The sequence below is a fragment of the Tauraco erythrolophus genome, chromosome 4, assembly GCF_009769465.1.
Source record: "Tauraco erythrolophus isolate bTauEry1 chromosome 4, bTauEry1.pri, whole genome shotgun sequence".
Classification (NCBI taxonomy): domain Eukaryota; kingdom Metazoa; phylum Chordata; class Aves; order Musophagiformes; family Musophagidae; genus Tauraco; species Tauraco erythrolophus.
Genome location: NC_141468.1, coordinates 11434499 through 11455887, shown reverse-complemented (window position 1 = coordinate 11455887; position 21389 = coordinate 11434499). Strand labels below are relative to the sequence as shown.

The window sequence follows — 21389 nt, the reverse complement described above, 5'->3', positions numbered from 1 at the left end:
TTATTCTACAGATTATTCCCATGGAGAGTAATGGGGCAGTTGTAAAGCAGAATACTACTCACTAAAAAGAAATAGAGCCCCAGGTAATTAGATATGTGGAATAAAATATTTAATCATCGATGTTTAATCCATGCTTGTGAAGCTGAAAGCATCACTACTGAATACATAAAATGTTGTAGAAGCATGGATATCTAAAAGAATAACTAGGCATTTTTGTGCAAAACTACCTTGCAGGTCATAAAAGTATTTTATTGTATAAATAAATGGAGTTATGAAAGGAAAAATCCCTATCAGCAAAATATCTGCAAGCAAAGTATTGTTCTATATATCCACTACCATATTCTTTATGGCCATTTGTTAATTGTATCTCTCACCATCCATGCAAGGAAGTGATGGGTGCTTTTACTCCTAATTTTGCAGTCGGGGAGAGTGTATCTATACTTGGAACATATACATAGTGGATGAGTAAAGATATTGGCCAAGTGCTTCTAATAGCAAAGCAGCTATTACATCAGAATTTCACCCCATGTCCCCATAAACTACCAACATCATCTTTCAGAGTAAACCCAGCTTCATTGGACAAAAATATAAAGTTTGTATGTAAATTTCTTGGTGATTTTAAACATAAGTATCTGAAAAATCAAGATTTCATACCAGAAGGTGAACGAATTATTCGGTTGTGCATAATGAGGGGTTAAAATGACTTCTATCATTTCTACCATTCCGAATTACAGTGCTGAGTTCTAAAACTAATTGCTGAAGAAAAAAAAAAAAACCAAACACCACAATAAAGCAAATTTGTGAAAGTCACTTCCAGTTATCCTGCACATTACTAGACGTTGCAGTATTTTGAAAAGGAAAGTATTTCTTCCTTACAATTCCATACTTACATAAAATCGTGTTTGCTCCTAATCTAGGGGAACATTTTTCAATGCCTTCCGGCACATTAAGAAGTTCTTTTTCACAGGGACACTTGCTCAGTGGGGCACGGACAATGAAGCGGTGTCAGAGCTTATCATTTAAAAGGAAGACAAATGACCACATCTGATATCACGCATGGTTACTTTGTGGTATCTTACTATTCCCCTCTGTATAGCCTAATACGATCATGTATTACATTTTATTTTATATAATTTTTACAATCAGGCCTTGACAGTGATGACTCACTCCATTGTGATGAAACCTGTATGTGTTTAATCAGAAATTATTTTATGTCTGTTCATCCTTGCACTCAGGATTTAAATGATACAGGACTGATACTCATTTTGCTGAAATTACACCGGTGCAAAGGAGGATGAAATTGGGTACCTAATCATTTCCAAAGACATTCAGAGTATATCCTGAGACATACTCTTAGTCATTCAACAAACCAATTAATCCTTCGTGTATTTCTAATCAGTCAAAAGTGACTATAAGGACCAGATTCTGCTTTCAGTTATCACAAAGCTTTTCCCCATGTGTGTAGTGTAGTGAAATCTCCTTGAGACATGTTCCTGCACACATTAGTGATCCTCTCCCAGCTTATAGATCTAACCATATCATCTGAAATATATTCAGAATAGATAAAAATCTAATCCAAGAAGATGCTACGGCAAGAAAAGTGGCTTGGTAAATAAGAAAAAAAAAATCATAAAGATTACACTTCTGTTGTTACTGTTTGTGGCAAGCCAAAATAATTGCAACAAAAACTACCTTACTCTTGCCTGAAATCTTAAAAGCTTTGGTGATTATCAGGTAATTAGTGATTACTAATGATTATCTTTGGCATGTTACTAGTCCATAACTGCAAACTAGTTGATGCCAGACCACCTAAATAGCACTAATAACGATCGTCTTTCTTACAGAAGCAGAACACCTTGCAATATGCAAAACTTTTATGCAAGCAGGATGATAATCGGGGTGTCGTTTCCATTTTAGAAACGGGAACAGAAGGAATAAAACCAGCCGTAGCCAGCACTGCAAAAGAAGCGGGCAGCAGGTCTGGTTAATGAACTCAAGTGTCACGAGTCCTTGGCTGGTGTTGAACCTACCTATTGCCTCCGTTTCGATCAGCAGGTACAAAATATTCACAGTACAAATTTCAGATATACTGGGCTTCTACAGCTCCAAGTGACTTCAACAGTGAGAACAACGACTTGCAACATGGCAAAGGAGTGCAACGAGCACACAGCGTTGGCATGAGTCAGATACGTTGGCTTCTTTTCACGATACTGTCTGCAGATTTTTGCTGACTCCTCTTAGTTTCTAAAAATGCTGCTGAGCTTATGTTTTACAATCTGCATACTGTACATCCAAGAAGTACAGATCGTGGGGATTAACTTCTTCTAACTTCCCAGATCTCAAGTTTACCGAAAGAAGTAGATATGATGGTATCTTTTCTACAAAAAGTCTACTAAAAAAAACCAAAAACTTTGAGCATCAGGTAAGCCAGAGGTATTATCCATCCAGGAAAGGTCTGGTCATGCAAGGTTCTGAGGTAAGGTGGGAATAGAGCAAATGCACATCTTAATAAACAAGGCTTAACAGTTTAACAACACTTTTCAACTATAGAGGGCTTTAGAGACATTAGCTGACAAATTAATCTTGACAATAAACCCTTGCCTGACTAGATACTGCGGTTTCCTACTTTACTCAGAGAAAATAGTATGGAAAACTAAGGTACAAAACTTAAGAAATAATGCAAGGCAGATAAAGGGAGGCAGATAATAACAAAGAGAGACATATAATGATAAAGAGCTCAGCCAAGATGCACACAATTCAGGATGGACATCACAGAAAACAAAACCAGAATATTTCCGAATGATAAAAGTAAATTAAAAAGCCTACTACCTCTTCTGTTCTTTTTTCTTTTATCTTTTTTTTCCTGAACATTGGTGCCACTGAGCTAATTTATGAGAGAATCTTCAGATTAAGAAGTAGTTGCTGCATTAGGAAATACACTCACAGCTGCATCCATTCTAACAAAGGATAACTTTCCACAGAAGATGATGGTGCATGAAAGCTCATTGCTCACTTCACTCAATTTCCATCTTCTCTGTCCACACATTCCTACATATATGCCTGTTCAGTTTCACCTGTCTTTGAAAAATAATCTAATGGACTTGTTGCATCCATATGTAAAAAGAATAAAATTACATATGAGGCTAACAGAAAATATGGAAATTCCATAAATTCTGCAGGAAGTATTCTAAATACTGAAGAATGGTATACTATGTATTATATTATATTCTAATTCAATCTACTAAAAGAAATCAGCCATACACTGCAAAAAAGCAACATCGGCATTAGCATCTGATGTGAAACCACCATACTTCTGGATTAAAGTCACAAAACAGAGTATGAACATATCTCACAGGGCAGATTACTCTCCAAGCAAAGAGTATTGCCTCCAAGTATGGGGCTATATTTAGGACCCACAAAACCTCTACCAAATGGACTATTCGAATCCACACTGGGGGAAGATTATTCCTGGGAAGGTTCATTCAGCCATTTACAAAATAAACTATTTTTCCCACTAGTCCACATCAGAATACCACAAATCAAAATTTGCCTTTTAAAGGACTGTTGGACTCATCCTTCAACACTTTGACTAGTCTAATGGGATATTGGATCTATTTGTGCCGAAGTAAGTTATTCATCTGCAAGAGTCAGGGAAAGAATAGTAAAAACTCTAACATTGTAATTCATACTTCTAGTCAGCTCTCTTTCATTACTGTGCTCCTTCCTGCGGTGTCGATAAACACGATTCTTCCATTTCTGAGTGCAAAACGTTTCACTTAATAATCTTCGACAGAACAGCCCCTGTGACTCAGTTTCTTCCTATGGAAAAGATTTGAATTTCTAATCAAGAGTCAATACCAGCCAGGTGTGGCAAGTTTCTACTCATTCCGAGAACAAAGCAAACTTCCCTTTTACTGGTTTGTTTAAGCCTAACTTAGTGCAGAAAGAAAAATGCAGCACGGTATTAAAAGTGACAATTGAGAAAAATGACATGCCTTGATTTAGGTCTTAGTCCTGCCACCCTCACCCAGAGAACTTTTATAACTTTATTGTTATGACTACTTGAAAGCAGATTTAGTCCATCCTTAGCAAAATACAATAAAAATCCCAGTAAAGACAAGGGAGGGAGAGACTATATCACTGGAGAACGTTTTCAGCTTTTAGAACGGTGTAGTGGGGAGCTGCACAGAGGAAACAGAAGCACTTGAGTTAGAACGTTGTTTTGATGAATCAAGTTTAGCTTTTCTCTTTTAAACAAAAACTAACATAATTCATCATCCGATTACTACAAAAACTAGACTGGACTCAGCAACTCCTTTGTGTTCTTATTTACTTCACAAATCAGGTCAAAAGTGAATCAATTTATTATAATAGATAAATTTGAGAGTCTTTGCTCACAGACTTCAACTGAAGCTTTATATGCATGAGAGCTGAAATATATATGCATGACCACTGATTCAATATACACCTCCCCGTAAAAGATAACGATTGCTGTGCAAGAAATTATTCTTAGCCCACCTGATCCATAGGACACACTCTTTAAAAAAATTCCCTTATTTCGGCATTACTGGCTCAACATTCATGGCTCTGGAGAAACAGAGGAAATTTCAAAAATGAAAAATGCTTAAATCACTATGTAGCAAACCTGTTACAAAGTCAGGCTACAATTCTTTGTCCTGATCAACTCTCAAATGAGAGGGAGTGAGAATGTAATTTAAAAATAGGGTAAAAAATCCAATAAAACATTTTTTATAATAGTCAGCAATACTATAACTTCACATTCATATTCTATGGGTATTTTAGGCCTGCCTCAGATTGAAAAAAAGTCTGATTTTGAATTACTGTAATTAACTGCAAAAGCTTGCTGATTTGTTGATGCAAAATAATGTCAATCTTTTTCATAAACTTGTTAGAATCTTTGTAAATAAATAGCAAAAATTATACAAGGAACAGAAATTCAGCTCTTTGTCATCGGTTTGCTGGTGGTGCATAGAGAAAGTTGTAGTGAGGAGGGACATAAGCGAAAAAACGTGGTCCTGTCCCTGACGTCATTAGTGTAACGTTACCAAACGGTGAGCCACATTCTTGTCACAGCCTGCTTGTGAGAGAGGGAGTACATTTTACATTTCATCCTGAAAACTTATTAAGTCTGGGAGGAAGGAAGGCATGAAACGTTGAGTTTGCTTAGAAGCCCAGTAGGTCAAAAAATAGTTTGGAAAGCACTGGAGAAGACAAATCCCTCTCGAGCCGAATAGCTGCAGGCATACGCCATTAATTTTTAGCTATTAAAAAGTGCTGAAGCATATTTTGAAAATCTTCACTCTTACACTGAATTCTTTTTCTGAATATCAACAGGACTTTTTAATTTCAGCAGTAAAGTCTGGCCCTAAATTGAGAATATTCAACCCATGAACATCGCTGAAGTATAAATTCAATTGAGAGTGAACTTCACTATCAGTGTTACGTGGTGGCACCTTAAATGTGAGACACTCCTGCATCACTACTGTGTGCGTTACACAGTAGTGCCTGACATAAAAATCGTATTCTGCAAACAATATTGACTCCAGTTCTCCTTTACTACTGGAAATCAGGAGGGAAAGAAGAATCACAACACTCTCTAACAGCAATGATCAATTTGCTGTAGTAAGCAATGGCGCAATTGACGCGAAACCCCACTCTTGGTCTGGTACTGCAGAACAGAGCATTACCCAAAATATGTTTGAGAAAAGTTGAGTGGAATCAGGCTATTTAATAGACACAACAAGAGAAATAATTCAGAGCTGCAATCTCAAATGCAAATCATTTCAGTATTCACTGATACTTGCCTTGCAGCACTTGTGGATGGAATGAAAAAGCTGATGCTGGAATGGGCTAAGGGTGATCTAAGACACAATGCACAGGTGCTGCCCAGGGGTGGGGGCAGAAATGCAGTTATTATTTTGTACTTAAGTCCTGTGTGTTTTCAAGGTGCTAGCTATGTTTTACCTGGGCACCAAGGACACTCAGCTGTCATTCCTTCTTTCAAGAAGTCTGATTCAGCATTCGTAAGAGACATAAATAAAGGATGACATCTGGCTTTACCAAATCATAGCTATGGTCCAACAATTTTATTCCAGTGTTATGTTCTGGTAAATCTTTTCTTCTGTTAAAGCAGGTATTTTAACACAGCACTAGAAAACAGCATTTTCTGTAGTCCATAATATCAGCTTTTGTCACTAAGGTCTTTATAAGCACTCTAAGCACAACATGCATCCCAAGCATATAGCGATCAAAAGCTCCTGTATTGCTGCAAAGAAGTACAAAACAGTCTGGGGCCCAATTCTGCTTCTACTGTGTTCAACAACAGAGAGAATGAGTCATTTTTCTCTTAAACTACTAAAATGCTCCTAAACTGCAACCTCTGCCTTGCAGAGTTTTAAGTCAAACATTGGTCTAGAAGATAATACTACCCTGAGTAAAGGATTCTCACAGAAGAGAAGAATAAAGGCATAAGCATGTCAGATCACAGTTATCAGTGGGCAACTGTAGCCTATTTTGTTTCTTTGTTACAAAAGATTAAAGTAATAAATAATTTGACCGTGCTTCCATCAATTTAAAATGCTCTGCTAGATAAATATTTTTAAGATCTGTACAACAGGCCTTCTACTTAACAATGAATACATTTCAGACTAATGTGCTGCCAAGCTCCAGCACTCTTTCTAGCAGCTGAATTCTTGGATAAAATCATTTTGCAGGGTATGAGCAATGCAGTTCTGAAAATAGCATCACTGCAAAATGAAAGATGGCAAGAACCTCTACAATGCTGATTTATTTCAATGAAATTTAGTCTCTTATAATCAGTATCTATTTTGACGTCTGCAGCTGAATTTTCATACTTAATAAAATGTAAACCTATAGAATTTGTTATTTTTGAGGCCCCAGCATACATGTCTAATAGTGAAACAAAAGAAGAACAAGCAGAATAAAAAAAAATACCCATTCACGATTTACATCATAAAATCTGTAAAACAGGAAAATGCTTTATGGATCAAAATAATTTGCATTTACCGGTACCACGTGTCCAGAGACACTCACAGAAAGAAACCAACACCAATCAACAAGCTGTTTCACACTTATCTTTAGGTATGTTTCTACTAGAAGAATGGATTGGAGCAATACTTTTTAAAACATCGGTGGGTTTACACATCTTGCGTAATGCTCAGTATCCAGACATGTGCTGCTGAGGAAACACTAAGAGGTGATACTGCACTTCCCTGATTCTAAGCAGATCACATCTTTGGGCTTTCTTTCCAATTCACTGATACGAAGGGACACTTCAGCGTATTATTTTTCTCCTAAAGATTTTTTAATAGATTGGAAAATACAATTTCCAAATGAGAAGGAGCCTGATATTTTACAATCCATTAACGCAGCTGTCTTTTCTAATTAACATCAGCAATAAAATTGGCATTCTTCTATCATAGGCTTTATGCTAAAAATGAGATTATATGTATATGAGAGGTGTCAAAATCCCTAAGTCTGAGAGTAGAAACAGGCGAAAAGAGCATATCATAAATATTTTCTACCTACATTTGGCCACTGCTCTTACATAGAAAGCAACACTGCATGCCAAACCCAGCTACATTCTCAGCAAGACCTACATCTGTTAAGTCCATGTGCAGAAATCAAAAATACGAATGTCCCAGTTGTGCAAACCTTAATTCATATGACTCAGATAGACTTCCCTGACTTGTCCTAATGACACTGAAACAGTAAGGATGATTCATGCGAAAAAAAAAAAAAGGGAATACACAACTTTTCTAAAAATTTCCTGCCTGCACGGATATATATATCTCTCTGTATATATGCTCCTATGTATATTATTTTTATCCTCTGGATATCATTTTTATCCTCAGAAGTTTTACACCAATTTATCGAAGTAGCAGATCTATCTTGAATATAATGAATAATTTAATCTCTACATATAGAACAGATGACTGAGGAGGAAAAAAGGATAAAAGATAAAGGAAAGAGAGAAAATGAATGGGAGAGGAAAACTAGAGAAAATAAAATAAAAACAGACATTAAGTTATATCCAGAAGTATGTAATTACAGAAACAGTATCACTGATATAGAAAGGCTTCATCTGTAGGTTCATCAAAATTAAAATACATTTTGTTTTCTTGCTTGTTTTTTCTTTTTTCATCAGTACGGACAGGTTTATCATCAGGAAGCAGCAGGTACACCTTTATACTGCGCATTACTCACTATCAGTAAAAATATCAACAGTGCTGAGGCAAATTTTGTCAAAAGTTTACCTGAGAATTATAACATAATTTTTTTAAAATTGAGACTATCTGTTTTGATGCAGTATAGGTAAAAGAACAGAAATAAAGTGAGTCGTATGATACCTTTATCAGGAAACATACAAACTACATTTACTTAATAGTATTTGATTTCTTAAGTCTGTATATATACGGATGATAAACAAATATATATGGCTACAAAGAGAAGTTTTGCCTACGGCGTTAGGAGTAGTGCAGTTATAGCAACAGGAGTACCATATACAACAATATTCTTCTGTAAGTGCAAAATATCTGCTGTACTGTGTGTGTAACTGAAGTATTTGGAGTTGCTATGTTAAAAGTAAGAGCATGATATCCTGCACCAACATATAATAGATCCCTAACACATGACACAATGAAAATGATACATTTTAATGAAATCTGAAATGTGTCAATAGGCAGCTAAGCCTTATAGCTATAGATCAAAACACAATTACTGCTATACCTAAATAGTTCAGTAAAGGAAAGTCTTAAATATTTGCAGTGAAATAGCCCAACACAGGAAACAACAAATGCAATTATACCACTTGCTCAGATTTGCAATGAAAAATTCAGGCTCCCGGTTCATATAGCACAATCCTGCACTTGAAATTCTCTATACATTGCAGGGTAAATAGAGCCTTTTTGCCTTGTCAGAGAAGCAAAATTAATCAAATGACTGAGATTCTATCAAACAGGCATTGCTTCTACCTTCAGCATTTTTTTTGCTAAAAATGTTTCATAGTTGTATGCTACTGTATTGGTAATAAGTTCTTCTGAATGTTTTAGTAAAAGCACATGTTGAAATATTTACTGATGCAGAAGGAACAGATGACTGAAGGAAAAGTGATTTTACAATAATGAGTTGTTGACGAAATCAGAATCTATAAAGCCCTGCATATGCACATTTTTCATACAACAGCTGGGAAACGTTGCTTCCTCAGACCAACTTTTTAACTAGGAGAAAAAGAGATTGAAAATAACGGGGAGAAAGCAGGTAGCTGAGAACGTAATATCGGCAAACCTTCAGTTCTTCAATTATTAATATCCTTTCTTTCCTTTATTCTCTTCTCTTGTGAGTTTTTCCTATTTTTAATATTCTTTAAATACAAAATCTTTCACATTAAGGGCATTTGCATCACTTCTCTTTGTTCTTCCTCATTTATAATCCATAGTAGGAAACAATACACCGCTGTCAAGTCTTTAAAAAGAATCAAAAAATTATTTTCTTTTTCACCTGTTACATCATTACTTTTTGCAGAGCAGCTCTCCCTGCATCAACCTGTTGTGCTCTCTTATAAATGAACTAAGCCTTGTTTGCACGTTGATTTAATTTCAAAGGGGAAACATTACTATGAAGGATGGACAGAGACTACAGATTGTTTCTACAATATTTCAATGGAATAATAATGAGAGAAAAGGAAGGCAACAGTAAGTAGATTCTGTAGGACATGGAAATGCTACTGACTAATATCGTATTCTGAATTACTTAATCATAGGTATAGTTATAATTATATAATGTTTCCCTGTTGACAATTTCTATTATCATGACTGGCAGTAAGGGTAAATTCTGAAGGTAACTAGCAAACATGGACAGAGGGTCAAAACCAGTTTTAAGCAAATATGACGTAATGTTATGCTAAAAAGTGATCTAGACTTCTACTTGAATTTATGCAATCCTCTTTTTATATAGTACTTTTAATTTCACTAGATTCCACATTTCTTTCTCTTTTAAAACTAGAAAAATCTGTGTAGAAGATAAATTGTAATTAGTTGTGTATGATAACCTTATCAGCTCAATTAGAAACAGTCAGAGACAGGAGCTCGAACACAAGGAAAGCGCTGACTTAAAGAGCCCTGGCTTTGTATTTTGTCACTTTTGCTTCTACATGGCACGTCTTTATAAACTGCAACACGCGAATGTTTTAAAACATAATCTTCCCTCCAATGAAAGGCTACGTTTATTCAACTTAGAAGATATTAAGTGGTTATTTTACACTTATCTTTGTATTCCTCTCTTTCATTTAACAGTGCGAGCATCCCTTTGAGTCTTTCATAATGGAACCGATACTCAGAACTGAATCCAATTATAACAACCTACCAGCAGTACTAATTGGTGAAAATGCATTGCTGGTAATTGCTGTAAACTCATCCTTCTGCACAGGATGAACGAAGGCAATAAATTCTACCCAGCGTTAAACAATAGGGAAGACTACCATTAGCACTGTTTTTCTTATGTAAAATGCATTAAAGTGAGTCATCCACTTGAAAGTTACCTACTGGCAGCTTTAACCCAGATTCAGGGACTAAGGTGCGTGCTTAAAAAAAAAAAAAAAAAAAAACAAACAAACCAGAATAAAAATAAGAAGGTGAGGAAGAGAGGGGGGAAAAAGGAAGAAAACCCAGTCGTTACTCCCTAGTGTTTTGTTATGGGTTGGTGGTTTGGTTGTGGGTTTTTTTTTTCCTAATCGGTAGGCGAATCTCAAATAAGACGAATTGGCTTCTTTTTGCCTTTCTCTCTCTGCGTGCTTTCATTATGTGATCTCCGCACTGCTCTGGGCACCACTTTCACGCTAATAAGTGCGCAGTGCTTTAGAGATTTCCATCTCACGGCCACGCAAAGGGTAAAGCTGCTCGCACCCAGAGCACCCATCAGCTCTCGGAAAGGTGATTCCTGAGATGTAACGATCATCTTCAGCCATCGCTGAAGAAAACAGTTCTTCAGCGCGGTTGCTTTGAGCATCCCAAAAGCCCTCCGGCGTGGCCCACGCGTGCGCACACCCCACACCCCACCGACGGCCACGGGCAGAAAACAAACCCCGCAACTGTCAAAATATTCCTGGTGTGCGCTGGAGCGCAGCCAGGTAGGAGCGAGCTGAAGCACAGGCTCCAAACTCGACAGCAAAGCTCGCCTGCCCGCTTCCCGTGCCTGCCGCAAAAGGCAAGGAGAGCTACCTTTTGCCTGGGTTTTAATAAAATTGCTAAAGTTTTGTGGTTTTTTTTTTTTTTTTAAATTGTGTTAAAACTCCAGCCAGGCTGAAATAACCTCTGTGGGAGGAGGGGGCGGGCTCTCTGTAACTCGAAACTTTCCTCCCAGCGCGGCGGCACTGCCGGGGGTTATTCCGAGCCGGGGCCGCGCCGGAGCGGGGCTCTGGGGCGAAGCCGTCACCGCCGGCCGTGACCGGGGCTCCCTCCCCTCCTCCCGGCGGCCGCCCCGCAGGGACCCGCTGCTACCGCGACTCTTTCCCAAGCAAAAGCAGCCGAAATCCTGCAATTTTACCTCACCGCCACTTTCCGCCCGGACTTTTATTTCCCTTTGTATCTTCGCCGGAGCCGCGCTCTCCCCGGCACAGAGGCTGCCCCCCCTCCCCGGCCGGGCCCCCCGCCCCGCACCCCCAGACTCCGCGGGCACTTACGTGGTGGCAGAAGGGAAGGGTCCCTCCGAGGAGTGGTTCATCACCAGGGACTGGAAAAGTGTCAGGCTAAAGACTAGCAGCCAGCCAGCAGCCATCTTCCTGATCGAAGATCGATCCCCCTTCCCCAAGTCGGCGAGACGGCAATAATAATAAATTCAATTCTGTGTGTGTGTGTGGTGGTGAGGGGGGGCTGTTGTTTTTTAAAGCCTCCTCCGCTCCCCCCCACCCGCCCCCTCGCAGGAGGCGCAGCCCAGAGATGTGCGGAGAAGCGGGAGCGTGGCCGAGGGTGGGAAGGAGGAGGAGAAACGATGGAGATCTGTGGGTGGAGAGGGGGAAGAAGAGAAATAAAGAGAGCGCGAGAGAGAGAGACTCTACTCTCTGCTACTCCAGCAGCAGCTCCAGCTTCATCTGATCCGCCGCCATCAGGGCTACTTTTGTAACAGATCTCCGCGCACTCCGTGTGTCTGTGTGTGTGTGTGTGTGTCTCCTTCCCTGATTTATTCCTCCGATTGCAGAGCTGAAAGAGGAGGAGGGCGGCAGGCGGGGTGGGCGCTCCTGAAGGGAGAGGAGGAAAGAAGGAGAGTTGGAGACGGGCAGATCGCTCCCGGCTCCTGCCTTCGCTGCCGGCTGCGGGGGAAAGTCGGGGCGGGGAGCGGGGGAGGGCGCCAGGCCCTGTGGCGGCCGCGCTCCTTACAAGGCAGCCGAGGAACTCCCCGGGCCGGGCCGCGCTGGGCTGGGCTGGGCTGGGGTGGACTGGGCTGGGCCGGGCCGGGCTGGGCCGGGCCGCCCCCGGCGCCGCGGGAGCCGCGCTCCCGCCCCGCGCCGCCCGCCGTGGGGGCTGCGTGCGGCACCTCCCAGCCGCTATTTTTAAAACCGCTTCGTGCCTCATTTTAATTCCCCCCTCCCTTCCCCCTCCCTGTTAAGCAGAAGCCTCGCGCAGCCCCTGTGCCACCAGTTGGGCTGCAGCTATATGTGCGTGTAGATAAACGTCGCTCTTTCCGCCGCCGGCTGTGGGAGCGCTCCTCCGCGCCGAGGGGCGAGCGCGGCAGCCGCGGGAGCGGAGCGCGGCGCAGCCGGCGGAGCAGCGCGGCCGCCCGCGCCCCCCGCAGGGTCCCGTCCCCGCCGGTCCCCGAAGCACTCCTGGGAAGCGGGCCCCGGGAGGCGCGGGTGGGAGTCCGCAGGCTTCGTCCCGCCCCAGCCGCCACTCTAGCCTAGATATCAGTTTCAGATTCCTTTGAAAATTCAGAGGACAAATTCCCTCTCCCGTCCTTTATTTTACCCATCTTCTCGTATACCAGTCTCTGTGGCAACTATACGTTCTCTGTACAAATAGAGAAAGTAGTCCAGGGAAATATGTCTTAGCTTGTTTACTAGAGCAGTTAAAGATTCAGTGACAATTTTTGTTTTCCATCTCTGTGCTGTTATTGTGTTTGTTTATTTTTCTTTCTTTTTATATTTTTATATATTGTATTTATTTGATTGTATTAACTGTAATTATGGAATTATATTTCTATTTTTATGCATTTAATTATTCCAACAGGTGAAAACGAAAGAGCAGACCCAGTGTTTGTGTTGTTTTCACATGCTTTGTATTTAAGAGTCACATCATCTTGAACATATTAACTCACAACAATTTCTGTAAACCAGAAAAGTGCTCATCTCTATTTCAAAAGTGGCAAAAGGACCAAAGCTGAGATCTGCAAATGAAGAACGGAGTGTTCACATTGCCCAGGCTCCGAGCCAGTGTGATATTTCAGTTGCAATCTGTAAAGCATGCAGTCACTCATCTACATTGTTTCTGGATTGGAGCTGGCACTTTGGAGCTGGTGGGAAGAGCTCCCAGTTGTCTTCACCTATCCACCTACCTGTAGGTACGTAGGATTCGGCGTTTGGATGCAAGTCCAGAATAGCAATTTCTAAAATAATACTGCAGCCTGTAGACTTATACAGTCTGAAGAAAACCTATAGCCCACCTTCTGTAGGTCTCCATAGGCTTTACAATTTTGCCACATCAGTGGCAACACTTCAGATACTCAGCACGGCTGCTCTCCTGCGGCGATGTAAAGGCATCAATGTCTGTGCTGCAAGTGTGACAGGCAACTGCAGAGTCATGGGCATAGGACACAGAGGTCCTGCTTCACATAGGGTGTATCAAGATGACATCCAGCGTGGAGAGAAGGCATTGGGGAGTGGAGTAAAGGTTTGGAGAAATGCACAGAGGAAAGAAAGAACCTGGAGATGTAGAGTTGTTCAGGTTGCACAAGGCCAGAAAATGTTTACTTCTTAGAGTGTAATTTAAGGCATCTCCTCACTTTTAGGGCCCAACACTGTTTAAGGGTAGCATTATCCAGTATCAAGAGGACACCAATTCAGTTACAAAAGTGAATGTTCTCAAAAAACCACTGGTTCTGCTCTTTGATAGGTTTCTGAAGGTCAGCAACAGTTCGTGCCTAAACTCTGCTGAGATCCACAAACTAGGCATTCTTCTGTTAGTTGTGCCCCAAAACACCTAGCAGCCTTGCAGTGGGCAACACAGCGATGGATTAACACTCTGGCAACTCCCCTTCAGAAAAAAAGGATGGAAATGCTCCACCTGGTTCCTTCCTTACCTGAAAAATCCATCATTCACCCACATCATCTCGGCTCAACAGGAAAGTGCTCGTGTTCAGCTCCCAGCTGTGCTTCCTCCTGAGGCCCATACACTGCTCACCCAGGGACGGGCACTGAGCTGGGAAAGACATCCTCTCCCACTGAAGTGGGCAAGCGGAAAAGGATGCACACGTTGGTCAGGGTAAGAGAGGGTGCAAATGACTCTGCAAACTCACATAGCACATGGCTTCAGTAGGTGAGAATAAGCAAGACTACTCTCCCTTAGACGTACCGTTTCACTATAATGTACAGGAGACAAAGGAAGATCAAAGAATGATAACATAAAATAGTAAATAGAAGAGTTTAGGGTCACACAGCAATGTTTCTTTCATCGTTAGTATAATTTTCTGTAAACTTACATTTCTAATGCTGCATCCATCATTCATAGAGCTCCTCGGGGCAATAAATTTTGCTACTTCCATTTTTGCTATTTTGCTGTTCCAACAACACTAACACATGGCTAGCAAGGCAACAGTGCAATGCATGGACGGGTTGGCACTCCATCTAGTACTGTAAGGTCCAGATTGTGACTGTTTCATCAGTACTAATATACTGTAATGATAGCTGAAATGTGGGAAAATGCTAGAGAAAACACCACTATGTTTTAATATATCAATATTTGAAGCACCAAATCTATTGTGCTATTTACAACTGTATAACAAGACGCTCTGCAAGATAATCCTACACCTCTACACAGGCAAGTGAATGCCTGTGGAGCTCACTGAAACTCAGGGATGAAGGAGAAGAGAAAGAATGTCTACATACAGTTGCAGCATGGCGGAGAAAGACACAGGTTAGCTCCAAACAAGCTGATTGGGGTGTTGAGAAGCAGCCAGGGCTGGGAAATAGAGCTCGGCAAGGGCTACCTGTGTGGCATTCATGGGAAGACTCAGATCTGTGATATACAACTCAAGTTCAGCCTGCAAGCTTTACAGGATTTACAAGCAAGCTTGGACTGGAGCCCAGTTTTGAGAAAAGTTGGACTCATTTAAATAACAGTCTTCCTTCAAAATGAAGTGAGGCTTGAAGCTGGGTTTTGAATTTTTGCCTTTTTTTGAATCTGAAACTTAGGAAGCCAGTACCACCCTGAACCGCAAAGAAGAAAAGAATGCAGGAGTTACTCTAGGAGTAATGTGATATTTACTGTTTACTTACTCTTTTCTTTCACCTAATTATTTATATTTAAAAATGCATTTATGTGCCAGGTATTTAATAAAGATCCAGAATGTTTAGAGATGCTGACCCCATCCTAAAAACGTGTGAATATGAGTAATTGTGCTCAAATGAGCTCCCACTAGCTTTGATGGGAAAGTGTGACTAACTTAAAACATAATGCTAACAGAATTAAGTTTCTTGATATTTCTTCATCTTCCTGTAATCCAGGAAAAAAAAAAAAGCACAAACGTAGTTTCATCATTAAATTTTAAAAAGCTATTTAAATCTCCTAAGCAGTCAATTCCTTTACATTTGATGATTATACCATTTCCCTACACAGTCACATTTCAAACAATATTTTGAATACGTGGTTTTTACTTCACAGTAATGTTGCACTGCAGATATTCTTATAATTTATCTGTGTTAAGGTTCCTAAAGATCTATTACAGCTGACAAGTCTTCTTTTTTAAGCACTTAAATATAGATTTGAATGACAAACCACTAAAGTAAATCTTTCTTTATTCTTACTTCATCGTATTCTAAATTTGTTGCCTGCCATATCTGGCCAAGACCTTTCTGTGAAGAAGCACAGGAATGACAGGGATTGATATAATGAGAGGACTCTTACAAAAAGTTTGATTTGCACCTACTTGGTGGAGTTGGCAGTGTTGGGTTTATGGCTAGACTCAAGGATCTTAAAGGTCTAAAAGTCTTCTCCAACCTAAATGATTCCATGATTCTATTCTGTTCTATGATTCTGCTGAAGTTACTGGGAATTTTTCAATTGACTGTGATGGTCCGTATATCATAAATAAAAATTCCTATTGCCAAAATACAAAATTTATTTTGCATCAAAGGCTTCTTCTCAGTTCAATATATCAGTAACAAGGATTAATTCATGGTCAAGTCTTTCTCTTAATTTCAGTTCCTGGATATATTATTTACATTTTCATAAATTATTTATGCTGTTGCAAATCCAGCATAAGAGACAAAGAGCTGGGCCTTCTGTCTCTTAAACGTTTTTCTTAAAAACCCCAGATATTCAGTTAGAAACTGATTTAAAATTTTATTAATTTGGTTTTGTGCTTGTAAATAAACTCCTTCTTGAGTAATCAGCATTGTCATCAAACCTTTGGAAAACAGCGGCAATTTAAGACTTAACATATACAGTGATGGTAGTATTTGTGCAAATAGATAGCATGCAATGATCAAGTGTCATAAGTCTTTTTTTTTTTTTTTTTTTTTTTTTTTATATTCAATGAATCGCTAGTGGTTGTTATTCTCCCTGACCCTAAGCTGCAGTGTGCTGCGTACACTTCACCTCTGTGGTTGAGGTGACAAGTACTTTGCTAGATGGAACCCCAGATTTCGTTCAGTTCAGCGGAAATGTGCTTGCTGAAGTGCTGTAAAAAGTATGGCAAGGTCTTAAGCAATGCCACAGGGATACCAAAATGCCATTTTGTTCCTGGTGTGTAGTATCTCCTTTATGTCTGTGTGTTACACAGGGCAGAAGGGGGTAAACTTACTGAGTAATTCTCGTTCTGTTTGCTTTTTCAGGATTGACAAGAGAGTGCAGGCAGCCTGATCTCAATTTCTAATTTCAGAGGAAAAAATCCCTCTTATTGAAGTCTGCACCAGATGGAAATGCAAGATCTGGCCCATTGCAAGTGAGGTGAATTGTTTTACATATTTGAATTGAATATCATTTTATATTGTAAAAACTCTGTGAGCTGCGACCAGCAGCAAGGTAGTGAACACTTGTTTGTTCTCACCCTTGTTTTTATTCACATTTGAGTAAGTGTGCTGAACATAGTAGCAAAACTTTCCCTATCTGACATAATTAAGTGTGTTTTTTTTTTTCTTGTCATCAGAGTTGAAGAAAACATTCATCTTAATTCCAGTCATGAGAGCAGGGATGTACGCATTTTCACACTGAAAGGTTTTTTTTTGTTTGGTGGGTTTTTTTTGACAGTACTGTTAAAACAGCAGTAATTTAAGGATAATTTAATATTGAAACTTGGAGCCCGGTGTAATAAATATCTCAGTGAATGCCAAAGAAAACTATCTTAAAACAAAGTGCCAGGCTTGTAAAACTTCATCCATTTAAGAAGGAAGGTGGCAATCAGAAAAAACATAGGAAACCACTTCCAGCCAACTGGGGTGAAGCCACCTCAATATCTCATACCTGGTTAACCTATCTAATCTAATTAACCAGGTGGTTAGGAAAGCTGCATTTAGAATATATTGCAGAGATTTTAATTAGCAATATTCCTGCAAAAGAATGAGTGCTCTCATGCTGTCCGGCCACAGACGCTGCTTTTGGAACTTCAACAGGGTGAGCTAAAGCTTAGTAGGAAAGTTATGAGTCTCTTCTTCTGGGAACATTGCTATTACTGGTCTCATTCTGCATTTGGTGAGATACACATGGACTACCTACAAGGAAAAAAAAAATGTTTCTTTTGTCTTATTGGATAAGTAACGACAGTAAGTACTGTGCTTTTAATTACATGACTGTGTTTTAAGTGACTTGTGCTGAGACTGACAGCCTGAGAGCGCGTGAGCATCGGTATCTTTGGAGAAGGTATTGTGCATGAACGAGACACGGCATTTGTCAGAGAACTGCCTCCAAGAACCTTTTACAGAGTGGTGTTCACATTCAGTGCTGGATCACCAGCCTCCTGATACTTTTTAAGTTTAACAGCCAGGAAAAACTAGTGATGTTGACTCCTTTTGTAGTCAATGGACATGGATAGACCAGCACCTCCACGGAATGATGCATCCTCTCCTAAAAAAGACAGTTGAGATTGTATCAGTCTCCTACACCATCTGCCTTACAAACTATTAGTGAACACAAAAATAACTCAGAAGGAATACGGAGCAGGGAAGAGAGAGAAAAAAAAGTAGAAATGAAAGATAACAGAGGAAAAGTAAGAGTTAAGAACAGGAGCGTACAAATCAAAAAGAAAGGGTGTGCGTGTGGAAATGAAGACAAAACTGTAAATTTATATAGCATAAAAAGAAGATAAAATTTTAAAAAGGAAAGGAAAAGGGAGGCAGGGAAAAGCAAAGTGAAACAAGAAAACAGGAAAATGAGGAAGAAAAAACTGATTAGGGAGATATTAAGGGGAAGGAAAACTTACTGCTGAAAAGGAAGAGATGCAAGTAAGTGCAAAGGATAACGAAGAAAAAAGGGAATGAGAACATGGGCAGAGGTTTGGTCTACACATACTGTTGTGCACATGTCCACTTATTTTGGTCTTAAAAGATGGTAAATTAGGTATCCTAAATGTAAAAAAAATGCCCATTCAGCAAGTCTTTGGGTACGCCAGGGGAGCACACAGGCTGACACGACAGTGCTGTGACCACGCTGTGCTGGATCAGAAGCCAGCTGGCCCTGTCATCTGGGATCGGGCCCCATCTAATATGCTTTGCCCCTAAGCAGAGATTATTAGCTCAGATAACAGAGGCCATGTAGCTTCTGGTTTAGCAGCGCAAGACCCACTACTTGTGCTCAGGGTAAAGGCAGAACTTTCTCTTGTACGATGCGATGTACCTCAGTCTGATAATGCAGTGTCTGCTACACGTTTTACACCACCTGCAAAAACGATTTAAGGTAAATTTGAACCTTTTGTGTACCCGCAGTTTCTAATGACAGAAGCCAGTGGGACAGATGATAGACTTTATGCCAAGTACCCTTAAGATATAATAAAATAATAAATAAATATTTATAATATTCCTTCTCTGATAAAGCTTAATCTCTTTCTCATCTCTTTCATGATTTATTAAAAATCTTTAATTGGCCGCTCTTAAAAAATTCCAATTCAGCTTTTAAAGTGAAAAGTCAAAAGATAAAAGCAGCTGTAGGTAACCTTGCACATCTGATCAACCCCAGTCTCTAGTCCAAATGGTGGAATGGATTTAAAAGTTACATCTCAAGCTTCTGCTGTCATTTTAGAAATGAGTATTTTTATGTCATCTGAAAGCATAAAGTAAAATTTTTGCATGTGCCTATAATATCTATATGGGCCTAATTCTTTCCAGAATCATACTCCATTAAACTATGTAACAATGCTGTCATTTATTCATATGGGTTAATACCCCCTCTATAGTCCAAACAATTTGACAAGCCATAATATATCGGTACGGTAATGTTGAGCCCCTTGTTATAATTGGCTCTGCACAGTCTGCAGTTCCACGCACGGCAAAAAGGGCAGCTCTGTACAATCCACTCCAAATGCTGGGATTAATTATGTTGCAGACTTCATATTGCACTTGCAGATGTTATTAATTACTGCCACTCCCAGTTTAATAGCTGTTTCCATAGTAACTCTGAGAATTTAAAGAAGGTGTGAAGGGAAGTAAGTTGAGTAGTTGGTTTGGTTAGGTTTTTTTTCTAAAAGGAGGACAAAGAAAATCTGACAAAATATATATATAGGAAAAAAAAAATCCCCAAATGCTAAGCAGTGCAAGATAAACAAAAAGTAATGACAGAAAGAAGAATATGGACATTTTCAGAAGATACCCAGCTACTTAAGTTACCAATTACTTAACAATCTGCTCTTACTTGATCCTTTTAAGTTTAATCCTAGTTTGCACTTTTTGGTACGATCTAGAAAGTCCAGTGAAGTCAGAGTGCACGTGGTGCAAGTAAGCGTGGAGCTATGTCTGTCTCCAGTGTCACAGATTTACTAGATATAAACACGCTACCAGCAGTGCTGGTTTAAAGCTAAAAGGTTTAAAAACATAGATCTCTATTGCTTGAAAGAATGAAGACTTAATCATAAGCTTAATATCTTGTGTGAATTATAAATGAACCACGTGACTGTGTCTCCTCAAATTGAAATACAGCTTTTTACATCCACTGCCCAGCACATTTACAAGAACAAGAGCAAAGTGTATCAGCTAACACAGCGAGTACCTGTTATTATCTTCGAGTCATCTCTAAATTCTATCTTCAGACAACAATTGCTGTTGGTTAAGAAGTATTCTGAAAACATCTAGGTAGAATATCCTGGTGACTGGAGATACGGATAGTTTAATATTTACTCTCATATCAGAAAATAAAGTGAAAATAAAAGTAATTACTGATAAATTACAAATTATTATAGCTTGAAACTACTGTGGGGAAAAAAGACAAGAATGATTATGATATTTCAAGATGCTACGTTGAAATAACAGCTAGAAATATTTCCTTTTCAAAGGACTTTTCAGGTATTTCTTTACCTTTATAACCAATGGTTCTTAAAAGTAATTAAAAGGGGAAATAACAAAAATAGGGTTATTGACAAAATCAATATTATCGTTATAAAAGAAACACCTTTCACTTTGGGAAACTACTAGCACTGTTTCTCTGGAAGTAAAAGTGGTGATGATTTATCATACTCTAACTCTTAAAATGTCATATGAAAATTATAATCATCTGAGCTGTATTTCCATCAGTAGCTGTGGTTGATAGAAAATGTCTTTAAATGTCCAGTTCTCCCTCCCTCGAGCAGAGAAAGCCTTTCCCCCAATTTGAAATGCAGATGACTGACTCCTGGAGCACCACAAGAGTTTTCCCTTTGTTCTTACCAAGGGAAGCCCATTGTCAAGTCCCACATGTGCCCATCTGTGCTCTGAGAGAGAAATGTAGCCTTTTCAAGCAGATGAGCATTTGTCCTGTGCACTGCTGAAATCCTGGTTTCAGACTTTAAGTAGGTAAGAAATGGTGCCCAGTTCGTGACTAATCTTCAGAAGGGTGGATAGCACCTCAACTGCCTGTGTGTATTAATAGTCCAGTATTTAAAATTGGCATCAAAACATCTACCTAAAGCAAACAGTGCATAATAATCCAGAGCATAATAAAATAATTAAACATATAAAAAGA

At 39.5% G+C, this 21389-nt stretch overlaps 1 protein-coding gene across 5 annotated transcripts in view; it reads right to left on the bottom strand.

Annotated features, from left to right (window-relative positions):
• CACNA2D1 (calcium voltage-gated channel auxiliary subunit alpha2delta 1) overlaps positions 1-11814 on the bottom strand; it is a 437667-nt gene extending 425853 nt beyond the window's left edge. For all 5 annotated transcript variants that reach the window (XM_086609980.1, XM_086609982.1, XM_086609983.1 and 2 more), the window contains exon 1: positions 11720-11814. In XM_086609980.1, the coding sequence (XP_086466106.1) occupies positions 11720-11814 (95 nt within the window). The remainder of the gene's footprint in view (positions 1-11719) is intronic.
• Between the last annotated feature and the right edge of the window lie 9575 nt (positions 11815-21389).